The sequence below is a fragment of the Ascaphus truei genome, chromosome 5 (genome assembly GCF_040206685.1).
Source record: "Ascaphus truei isolate aAscTru1 chromosome 5, aAscTru1.hap1, whole genome shotgun sequence".
Lineage (NCBI taxonomy): Eukaryota > Metazoa > Chordata > Amphibia > Anura > Ascaphidae > Ascaphus > Ascaphus truei.
In genome coordinates this window covers 155,612,509-155,624,831 of record NC_134487.1, presented here as the reverse complement: position 1 = coordinate 155,624,831, position 12,323 = coordinate 155,612,509, and the positions used below count along the sequence as shown (strand labels likewise).

Genomic DNA, 12,323 nt, shown 5'->3' with positions numbered 1-12,323 from the left:
GAGACGAATTTATTGTACTTTGGAAATCAACCTTCACTACTCCGGTGCCATCAGTATTAAGGCAAACCCTCCCTCACAGCTCGCATGCCTAACTGTCTCAATGGCATGGATGGAAAAACAAGAACTAGGGCGCTAGCTCGAACCAGGGGCGCTAAAAGGCGGAGAAAAGGGAGTATATACACAATGGGCGATACTACCGTAATAGGCAACAGTGGTTTTCTCCAGAAATGAGTCCTATCTGCTCAAACCCCACTCGGGTCTGTCCAAGATCCTTAGAACATGTGGAAAAAAGAGAGACAACAGGGAAGCAAAGGACAACAGCCAGAAGGGAATGGCAAGACTGTGACAATACAAATCAGTATAAAAAAACAGTATAGAAAACGAGGAGTGCACAGATCTGCACCCAATGGGGAGTAGGGATGGTGTTGTAGAGCAATAATCAATAAGTGCATAACTTACACGGCCATGTGTAAGCACAGAAGAATAGAAAGATATCTTTTGTAGCTTCCTTCACAGTCTGCGCGGCTGTGTGTAGGGTCAATCAGTGGGACTGGTCTGGGTCAGATGACGTGATGTCAGCTGTACCTCTCTCCCACGTAGTTCTCCCACGATGCAATAAAATGTATGGAGCGTATTTCAGATAAAAATAACAGCATTTATTGGTAGAAAAACACATATACACTCAAATGTAGAAATGTCCTTGTCAGCAAACGTAGAAGCCGTGTACACTCCTGCAGTGATGTATCTCTGTCACTGCGTCTGGAAACAGGAGCTGCGTCAAGCTGGAACTGGAGTGACTGCAAGCTACTACGGAAGCCTCCACAGGACAAGAAAGGCTGGCGGTTTGGAGCTACGCGTTTCGCCGTTAACACGGCTTCATCAGGCTCTAATAGATAGACATCACGTCATCTGACCCAGACCAGTCCCACTGATTGACCCTACACACAGCCGCGCAGACTGTGAAGGAAGCTACAAAAGATATCTTTCTATTCTTCTGTGCTTACACATGGCCGTGTAAGTTATGCACTTATTGATTATTGCTCTACAACACCATCCCTACTCCCCATTGGGTGCAGATCTGTGCACTCCTCGTTTTCTATACTGATTTGTATTGTCATAGTTTTGACTGTTTACCACACAGTCTTGCCATTCCCTTCTGGCTGTTGTCCTTTGCTTCCCTGTTGTCTCTCTTTTTTCCTCAATGGCATGGATAGCTACATCTACCTTCAGTCGATCATCGGATCACTCGGCTGAGAGAGCCAAACAGCTGAGCGCTATGGAAGCTTCTTGTTCTTTACCAGACATTCTAGTCCACGTGGGCTTCTTAGTTCTTCCAAAAGACTTCATCATTGCATAACTTGTAGGCAAATAGGTACATGAATGTTGCCCAATCATTCATTTATAAAGAAATTGTATCTATGTCTATAATAATCAAATGTGCACATTTGAATCGGGTTGCCAAGTTACAACAGGGACCAAACTCTTCTGTGTGAAATCATCCAAACTACATTTTGGGGACATTCAAATGGGATAAAATGACCCCTACTGAGGTCCTACTAACTTCCTTATAACTCGCCCCCTGATCAGCAAAGCTTTGGAATGATTGTATCCGCTCTTCTGATCGTTATGGGCCACTTACCATCTTGTAACATTAGCAGTATAGGATAGGTTTCTACAAGCACCCAGACAGCAAAGGGGTCAATATGTAAAAGCTCATCTTTCATACAGAATGTTTGCTCCATCATTTAAATATTATATCTTTGAGTCCCACACTGTGGACCTAGAGTTGGGTGGCAGGTACGTACCCAACTGAGGAAATGACAAAGCTGTAGTGATCATGTCTGACTGGAAATAATAAACTCAGCTGCCATTGGGAATTGTTTGTTATTTCTCTGTCAACAGAATTTCACAGTAAAGGATAATATATATATTATATATATAATATATTATATATATAATATATATTCGCCTTATGGGATAAGCACCTACTTCTCATTATATGTGAGTGCCATCTGTTTTTCTCTCATATATATATATGAGAGAAAAACAGATGGCACTCACATATAATGAGAAGTAGGTGCTTATCCCATAAGGTGAATAAATATATATAGGCTCCTTACCAGGCAGTTCCAGTTCTCTACATTACACTTTTTTGATATTCTCACTGAGCATGCTGTCTCTTCTTTGCCACGTGGCCCTGGGACTGCCTAGTAAGGAGCATATATATATATATATATATATATATATATATATATATATATATATATATATATATATATATATATATATATACTGTATATATATATATATATATATATATATACACACACATATATATATATATATATATACACATATATATATATACACATACACATATATATATATATATATATATATACACACATATACAGTGTTCGACAAACCTATACATTTGCTCGCCCCGGGCGAGTGGATTTAACATCGTGGCGAGCTCCTATTGGCCCAAGCAGCACACGTTTGGTACTAGGTGGCGAGTAGATTTTTTTGTGATTTGTCGACCACTATATATATATATATATATATATATATATATATATATATATATATATATATATATATATATATATATATATATATATATATATATATATACATACATATACACACACACACACACACACACACACACACACACACACACACACACACACACACACACACACACACACACACACACACACACGAGTATTGAGGCTAGACTGCACCTTTAAAGAGATTCTTCCTTCTAGCATTTGGGGATCATCTCTATGGTCTCTGTCAGATCCTTTTGTTGCTGTAGGGGCCAGCAGTGAGGGGTGAAACATATATTATATTTTTCAATGGATAAACTAAAACACAACACTATACAGGTATAAAACATTTGTACAGCTTGTAGGAACTGTACTGAACCTCTTGACTGCCATTTAAAACATGTAGTCCCATTCTAGTCATTGTCTTGGCGTAATCGGACATTTGGTTGCATCAGTTTTACAGCGATCAGGTCGCCGCCGATGGTAAGGGCTTTTAGGACAGGGGGATTTAGGGTAAGGGGTTAAGGTTTTTAGGGTATTGGGTAGCATTAGAATTAGGGTTTTTTAGGATAAGGGGTAAGGTTGGGGCTTACCTTGGCAGCATAACGGCCCGCGGCGATATGTCCCTGCAGCGAGGTGAGTGGCGGCTAAAAAACGGCGGCGACTTAGTCACGACCTAATGTCCTAGACCGTTGCCTTGGGCACCTCAGAAATGACTAAATAACATCTTCATTTATGACCTCCTTACAATGCTTTATGAGTGTTTATTTCATTTATACAGAGCCTCCACAATACGCATATTGTGTTAGCAGTTTCAGTATCGCTACTTAGACAGTGCTAGTTATGTTAGATTTGTCATTTCCACAAGCGATTGCACCGTTAACACTTTTGATGCGCCAGCACCAAATGGGTTAAATATGGCGGCGATTCCCGTTCATGGAACAGCTCCATTGTTTGCACGCTGCGGCCGATGTCTCTGCGCGGATTTATTTGCATGCTGTGTAACTGATTTAGAGATCTCTTCGCTCACGAAACTTCGTGCTTAGAGGAAAATCCTAAGGGAGAACCGCAAGTTATAACAACTTTCAAAACAGTGTGTAAAACATGAGCATATTTCCTTCTGCTCCACTCGCACACAAAGGTCCGGTTTAGTAAGCGGTGATGGCTGCCAGCCAGCTCTATCGCATGGAAAGCCCTATACTGTCGCAGTCCACTGAATAGGGGCCATAGTACCAGGCGTACTGAGCTCACTAATGATAAAGATACTGATCGCTGAATTGGAAAAACCTATGTGCATCCAATGGTAATTTCCCTTAAATCAACCAAAATGAAAGGAACCCATATTTTTCTACTTTTAGTTGCATACAGCATACAGCTCTTTAACGAAGCAGACACAGTTAGTGCGGGCACTCACCAAAATGACAGCCATTCTGCCATCTAAATGGTTTTCTTCATTTTTATTTAATTGTCGTTCAAAATAAAATATAGGACTGAACCACACACACTCTAAAACAGTTCTGTGACTTATACCCTGGTATTTGCGATATATCCAGTGTTTAACCAGCGCGCTTGCAAAGCAAGACGCCCAAAGCAACACTGAGAAAATTACAACTGCAGGAACATACTAAAAGCAGTTACAATTATTTCCTGGTGTTCACCTCAGTTCAAAATGGAGCATGGATTTTCAGCTGACATTTTAATTTCACTTGATACTTTACAATAAAGAGAAGATCTGTCATATGGTCAAAGGCTTTCACTTCCCTGAATCAAGCACCTTGCAAAGTGACACTAATTGTCTACATCTACAATCTGGGTTTAGAACATAATTCCAGAATCTAAGGTCCAAGATGAGTGTAGTTTTTTTCTTCTGGCTTCTTATCTAATTGAGCTTTATGAGATGCAAAGAACCAATGACCCTCCTGCTGAGCGACACTTGACAGGTCTGTATGCCGACTGGTCAGGAAATCTCCTATATTCCTTATTCTCATATTACCTCCTCCCAAAGAACAATAGTCCATGTATTGATAGGGGGGCCCTCCATAGAAAGACTATGACAACAGCACAAAGGGCTTCAATCCCTTCACTGAAAGAGGGTAAATGTGGACTTTGTACTTTTAAATGCTCCTACTTTCATATTCTAAGGCAAATAATATCCAAGATGCAAATACTGCATGTCTTCCGTCTCTAAAATCTTTTTTTTTAAATAAGATTTTAATGTTCATCGTAGGAGCAGAAAGGACATTCGCAGCCTGCTGGATGTGGCCCTGCAGTGTACACGTTGTTAACACAGCAGTCCTGCTATCCTTAACCCCCCCCCCCCCTAATAGGTTTGAAGGGGGCTCCGAAAACAGCATAATATTTCAGCTCTGAAGACCCCCTACGATACTTATCTCTTGTTGTAGGGGGTGCAGGTAGCATCTCCGGCTGGCCTATCAAAATGGCGTATTTAAAGCTCCTGCATCACGTGGGTCAATAGAACGCAGTGATGTCATACCTTGTGGTTTCCTATTAGCCGCCTGACCGAGAGTTTTAAACCTCGGGAGCCTCTTCCGGCACCCACTACGAAGGTAAGTATCTCAGGGAGCAGGGGCTCCCCGGAGCCCAAATTAACACAGTTCAGCTCCGGAGATCCCCTGCTTCCCGCTTATCCAGGTGTCCAAAGAGAAACAGCGCAAACCTGGCTAATCTGAAATGTTAAATCATGCCTAGCTATTCACACTGTAATGTCCGATGACTTGGTTTTAACATACTGTATCCTCTGGACACTGCTCTCTATTATCCATCCACACCAACAATACAAAACAGATCCGCACGCCATTTAGTCACAAGCCGTCTTATGCTAGTGAGCGAACACAGCAGCCTTGGGACAGCCCCAGGAATAATAAATCAGAGCAGCACACTAAACAAAGTTAAATAAGTGATTGTAAGCATTGTAACCTGAAAACTGAAATAAAATAAATGGCACCGACTAAAGTAATAATATATATTTTTTTCTTAAATGAATGGGATACAGGTCAGTCACTCAGATTAAACTCGCATCAAAAAGAGCCAACCTTAATCTTAAAGCACCAATAGGGACCTCTGCACTGAGCGTGCCCGTTATATACAAGATATATGGTAAACGGTATGCACAACAGGAGAGCAACATAGTGGCTCGAGAGACAAAAGCAAAGGACTGCAAGAAGGTAGTGGAAGAGATCGGGATTAGAAAGCGAGAAAGGAAACACAGACATGCAGGATAAGAAAATGAAGAGCGACATTGCTATGGTTCTGTATGGACTTACTTTTTCCTGTCTTTATCCTTCTTCAAAGGCTGCTGGGAAGTTGCAAGGAATGCCTGAGACTGCAGGGTTTCCACAGCGAGTTTCCGCCTGTTAAAGGAGTTCATCTCATCCTCTAGGTCCCTTCTCTTCTCTTCCACCTTCCTCTTCTCTTCCTGGTGTATCCTCTTCAGGTGCTCAAACTTTTCCTGGAGCTAAAAGAGGCAGCATTGGTTGTCAAAAGTTACAAGTTCGCTCAATCAATTCAGCAAGTTCTTCCTTAAGTAATGGGAAGGAGAAATACATTGGGGTGGGGGGGAAATCACATATTATATTGTACAGTTAGTGCATAAAACTGTATTTGGTGAAATACCAAATAAAACAATAACTACATTACACAAATCAAAGTAGATATTGCGTTGATCTGCTGGTGATCTGGAACCCACCTCTGAAAATGTTGATACAGGTAGACATCAGCTAGTGACGTATGGTCAGTGAACAGTATTTGAAGAGGTTTGCTCAGTGCCATCTGATGAATTAGGGTTTCATATAAATTCATAGATATAAGTCATTTTGCAAATCTTGCAGTTTCTCTCGCAGAGGTTAAACTATATCAACTGCATCACATAAAATTCCTATTTGACCAAAAATGGAGGTGTTATCTCGGCATCTAGGTCTTAAACGATTAGTCAGAGGCAACAAATTTTTATTCTAAGGCCACGGCCATAGTACAGGAGTACGTGTGACGTCACCAGCGCCTGTACTAGCCGAGATCTGTGCCCTGCAGGGTTGAGCGATGAGGGCGTGACAAGGGAGTGCCCATGACATCATGTGAGCGATTCGCAGTCATTGGCTGAACCGTGCATGTGACCCGGCGGTCACGCGGCAAAGACAAACTAGTTTGTCTTGCCAAGCATCTGCCGCCTCAGTGCTCACGCGCACTATGGACACGCGCATTGGCGTCCATTGGTTTGGATTTGGCACTCGCGCCGTCGGACCCACTATGGACGCGGCTTATGTTTATTATTCAAATGGAAGTGCTGCGTCAAAATAAGTGATCACCACAAAAGGAATTACAACAGCCAGACATGGACCTTGACAAAACAGAGATACTGGAAGGGAATTTTTTTTTTAGAGTACACTCCACTGTAGTGTGTAGAATAAAGGGTCTATTCGCATATTACACATACGATTGTCAGACCATTGTAAAGACCCAATTACCAAAGCAGCAGCATTTCGATCAAATAGAGGGAACTTTACTGAAGTAGCTGTTTGGGGGGAGCGGGAATGTCCTGGTGTCTAACAGAGTTCATAGAATACAGCCCATCAATATCTGAACATTTTTCACTGGAGAGGCAATAAATTAACAAATGAGGTAATTGTTACATGTCAAGAACAGAGAGAGGTCCAAAGAATCTCAAAAAGCCCCTTTTGCAGTGCACTGTCAACACCTACACACACACCTACACTGAGGCAGCAAATTATCCAATCTATACAAAATGGAAATTGGTCCAAAATCAAAAAGGGGAACATGCATTTCTGTATGTAGGCTCTGAGGGTTGATTTATTTTACCCTGGAGATACCTCCCCTTATGAGTCATTAAGACGATTTCAAGCTAAGCCTCGGAGTGCAGGAGACTCCTCCCTTGAAGCGCAAAACGTACGTTGGTTGCACCTGACATCACAAGTGTGTTATGCTGGATACCAGGAGTGAGCTGGGTTCAAAGAGGTGCGTTCCTTACTTACTTTTACGAATTCATATTTTGCCCGTTTTGACTGTTAGAGGTGGGCATTTTATTATTAGTCAAGAACCCACCCCCTCCCTCCAATTTTGTTTTAGTTTTTTAAATGTATGTTACGACGGTTTAGATTTTTAGGTATTTTCTATATGTTTATTAAAAGTTACTCCTGTCTTTCTCTGACTTGATTTATTCATCTGTATTGGTATTTGATACCTAGTTAGTTATTATATATTCACTTACACATCTTTGTTGGTCTGTTGTCATATATATACCCACTATTCCATTTGAGGATACTTTGTTTATTATTGTATATTGTGAAGATTTGTAATTGATTGCCTCATAAATAGTTTTTTTTGAGAGAGAGCGACAGATCACTTCAATAGGGGCTTTTTGAGATCCATTGGACCTCTCTCTGTTCTCATCATAAATACTTTCCTTAGATGCACCCAACCCCGTCCTTTACTATTCTTGTGCTTCTATACGGTGGAGCGAGTAACTATTTTTGGTTTAAGTAATTGTTGCATGTCATTAGAACGGTCTCCATAATAATCTTTCATGCTCGAGTACCAAGACAATGGAGGTCAGTATTTACTGAAACGGTGACTTGAGATGTTCAGATATACATACTGTATGTTGTTTTTTGTTTCCTTTCATGGGAATGTTTCTTAAATCTTTATAAATACTTGTGTTCTCTGATCCTGGGAAATAAACATTTATGTTTTGAAAATCCCAAGAATCTCAAGAATAAACCCTGGACTTTCAAAGAAATAGGAGAAACATTACAACATCCATTTTCAATGCCAGGCAACTCTTCAGCTTCCGTCAGAAATAACGCTGCATTGCAGAGCCTTCCAGCAGCAAGAGAGAGCTAGTGTAAACCGTACTGACCAGGTTATAGTAGATTAGGTTGAAAAAATACATACGTCCATCAAGTTCAACCTGTGCCAAATTTAAATAGATACTTTATCCTAGATCCGGACTTACAGTATTCTGATCCAGAGGAAGGCAAACAAAAAACCCCAGTCAAATATCATTGAATGATATCTCATAAGGGGAAAAATCAATTCTTTCCTGACGTCAAGAATTGGCAATCGGATTACTCCCTGGATCAATATAATTCCAATGTTTACATATGTGGTATATCCCTGTATACCTTTCCTTTCTAAAAAGATGTCCAACCTTGTTTAGAACAAATCTATTGTATCTGCAATCAGTCTCCATGGGTAATGAATTCCACATTTTAACTGCCTGTACAATAAAGAACCTTTATAACTTTGTTGCTGGTGAAACCTCCTTTCCTCCAACCTTAAGGGATGATCCCATGTCCTTTGTACTGCCCTTGGGATGAATAGTTCATTTGAAAGCTCCTTGTACTGTCCCTGAATATATTTGTACATAGTTCTCATATCCCCTCTTAGACTCCCTCTTTTCACCCACGTTCACAAACCATGCAAAATGTGCCGTTTTGTCCACCCAGAACCCTTAAATAGGGTCTTTGCGAGAGAGAGGAGGAAAGGCAATGAGGGATATTGTTTGGCTATCGATTAGCTGAAATTCCCCAATTTCGCTCGAACTCAAACAGTTTGAGCACATTTAAAAAAATAAAAATTAGCCTAACATGTTTGAGCACTTTTCTGCAACGTTTCAAACTCTTTGGAAAAGTTTGCGTGAGACAGTGGTGAAGCGCATCTAAAGTTCCAACTAACGCTCAAAGTATGTCACGGGGGAAGTTTGAATGTGAGAAAAAAAGTGTTGTAAGGGCCCATCCCGTTTACCTCGCGCTCCTTCTCTTTCAGTTCCAATTCGGTCTCCTTGACTTTGCTCACAAACATCTGTCGCATCTCCTCCTCCTTCCGCTGCAAGTCGCCCATGAACTCTTTCCTTTTGGTTTCATACGTCTCCTGCAGGCTGAAAGCACAGGACAAGGCTGTGGCCTGCATAACTGTGGTGGGCCATCACTCAGAGACACGCTCTCAATCGTGAACACTTTCATTTAAACACATACGTCAATTATATTTATGCATCTCTGGGGAGCACTTCAATCTAGTATACAAGACAGAGTAGCAGGGGGGAGCAACACAACGATGATATGGCAGGTTAGCTATGCTTGTAGGTATGAATGCAGACATATGCTAACAATTAAGGAGAATTCTTTAGTCTGTACACCCGCCCTGTATGTATTCCTGGTGGATGTGTTTTCAGTATGTTGTACGCTGCTGGTCAGATGGTTAGGCCTTTGGCGATAGTAGTGGGTCACTTGTTGATTTGATCTTGCTAGCTAAACAATGTGCCGCTAGAGAGCACACAGCATGTTAACATGCAACCAGCTGAAATGCTTTCCAGCAGCAACACGCAAGACCGAAGGATCACACACAGGCTGGATTCTGCCGTCTAGGTTTTATACAGAAAGCTAAAATCAAATAACATTTTATTTATTTGAAGGGTGGACCACGCCATTTCCAACTCCAGAAATCTCCCCACCCCGTTTCTGAGATACTAACCAGGTTTAAATCTCCCTCCAGGGAAAACAAAAATGTCTGCCCAAATCTCAATATCAGCAACTTCACCGGCATCTGAAACAGGGGGTCCGAGAGCTTCAAATAGCACGGTTCTGGTGCAGTCGTGGTATCCCTGGACTGCAGCCCGGATGTCCGTCGTCACGAACGTCACTGCGTATGACGTTACCGCTACGCATGAGGACGGACATCCGGGCTGCAGTTTAGGGATACCACGAGGACGCCGACAGAGATCTTTTTTGGAGTTCCAGCTTTTTATGCCATCTATATTGGACTAATTTTTAGTAACAACTGAGGATTTTCTGATCGTGGGGCTCTGGCTTACGGAGCCCGACCCTCTGTGTGTATCACGGACCATAGGATCAATGTGATCAACCTTTTATGTATGTGTATTTTTGCCTTATGTATGTATTTTTGCCTATGTTTTTTGTTCCTTATTTTTAACATATAAATATTTTGTGCATTAATGTCGGGTTTTCTGTTTTCTGTTTTCTTTCCTATATTTGTGTGTTTTTTGGCCCCTAAGAAATGCCCGTCATAATCAGTTTCCAAAGAAACAGTCTGACCCGTTTGCTTTTCGAATTGTTAGATTTGTTTCAGGAAGCCAATTAGATAGTTACATTAATTACTGGCTATGTGGAGTGGCACCTTTAGAAAACATGAACTCCAAAATAGCCCATTACCGATTTGCATCATATTCATCCATATTTCAAATGAATTCCTATTCAACCCAGTACCTACATCTGTCTCGGACAAGAAAGGAAGGGAAGAAAATCAGGGCTCCACGGATTTGCTCAATAAACGAATTTCTTGCCAATAGACTTAACGTTTCGGTCACACACGCCTTTCTCAAAAGCAGAAATGGCATAATCTGCAGAAAGGCCTGTGTGGCCGAAACGTTAAGGGGCCTATGCAGAGAGCAGCGCTATAGTAAATATCGCCATTTTTTGGCGAAATTTGCTTAGAAAACAGCAGAAAATGGCGAGTTACGAAAAACGCGCCATTTTTTTTTCTATTTGTAAATCTCGCCGCGCGGCTGGCGAGAACCTACATCTCGCCAGTTTTAAAAATATCCGAATTCAGAAAGGCGCGAACGCCATCTAGCGGCTGTTCGCGCCAATAAAATGGCGCGATTTTCTACAATTAGCTCCGCCAACAAAAGTTGGCAAGAAGCTGGAGCTCGCCGGCCATAGGGAAAAAAAAAAACTGCGCGATTTTTTTTTTTACACATTTCAGCAGCGCGCATCTCTCCATTTTAAACTCGCCACACGCATTCATGCTATAAATTGCAGATTTCGCACATTTCTGCATATGGAGAATAAAACTCTCCATTAAAGCTACTTTTTATTACCCTCGCCAATTTTTAGTTTATTGAGCAAATCCGTGGAGCCCTGATTTTCTTCCCTTTGTTATACCCTGGATTGTTACAGAGAATCCTGAACCAGGAGCACCGGTAGTTATATCCCCTTTTTTCTGATTATAATAGTGTGCAGCAATTTATCATTCTTCTATTCGGACAAGAAAGGTACATTGTAGTGGTCACAGAAATAGTGGATGCAGGCAACGTAGTCTCATCATTTCTCCCTTTTGTTTTACATTTGAAGGGTAAGAGATCTTTAACGCGTAAGATGTCCATGTAGCCTGTGGTACTAAAACAGTGCGATACAGACTCGCTGAGTGAAACTCATAAGAAAGTCTAGCCATTTACAAAACAATACCAACCTTTTATCACTGGCAGCTATCATTTTCGATTATTTTATACCTATATCTCGTCGCTCTACCCTGAATAATAACAAATTAATCCTAAATGAGAACCAAAAGGACTCTCACGTCAAAGCCAAGTGACTTTACACTGGAGGTTACATTTATCGGTTTCCCATATTGGATATTTGCATTTAGAGCATTGGTGGGCAGCAGGCAGCTTGGGGGGTGCATGCGGTCCTCGTGGGCTTCACATTCGGCCCCCAACCTTTGGCCGCCCCAGCAGCCCGACTCCCCAGAGGGTGCGGAGATGTTGCTGTTGTGGGAAGGAACTTCTCGCCACGCCCTAAGCTGCTTAAGGACAGTGCCCTGACGCATAGTGACCGGCACTAAGCAGCTGACTGGAGTGGGGAGAAGCCCCTACCCTGTTTCCTTTGGTTTCATTACCTATAAATGTACAGTGGGAGGAGTCTCTCAGCAGATTAAATGTAACATAGTAAATGAGGTTGAAATGAGGTCCATCAGGTTCAACCTATGTAACATGATATGGTG

General features: G+C 41.6%; 1 protein-coding gene across 7 annotated transcripts in view; it reads right to left on the bottom strand.

Annotated features, from left to right (window-relative positions):
* SEPTIN8 (septin 8) overlaps positions 1-12,323 on the bottom strand; it is a 113,245-nt gene that overhangs the window by 23,401 nt on the left and 77,521 nt on the right. For 5 of the 7 annotated variants that reach the window (XM_075601103.1, XM_075601102.1, XM_075601104.1 and 2 more), the window contains exons 8-9: positions 9,330-9,462; positions 5,837-6,027 (exon numbers count right to left, since the gene is read on the bottom strand). In XM_075601103.1, the coding sequence (XP_075457218.1) occupies positions 5,837-6,027; positions 9,330-9,462 (324 nt within the window). Of the gene's footprint in view, positions 1-2,747; positions 2,816-2,835; positions 3,608-5,836; positions 6,028-9,329; positions 9,463-12,323 lie in introns of those variants that run through there. The other 2 variants (XR_012801754.1, XM_075601106.1) reach the window with 2 other exon arrangements.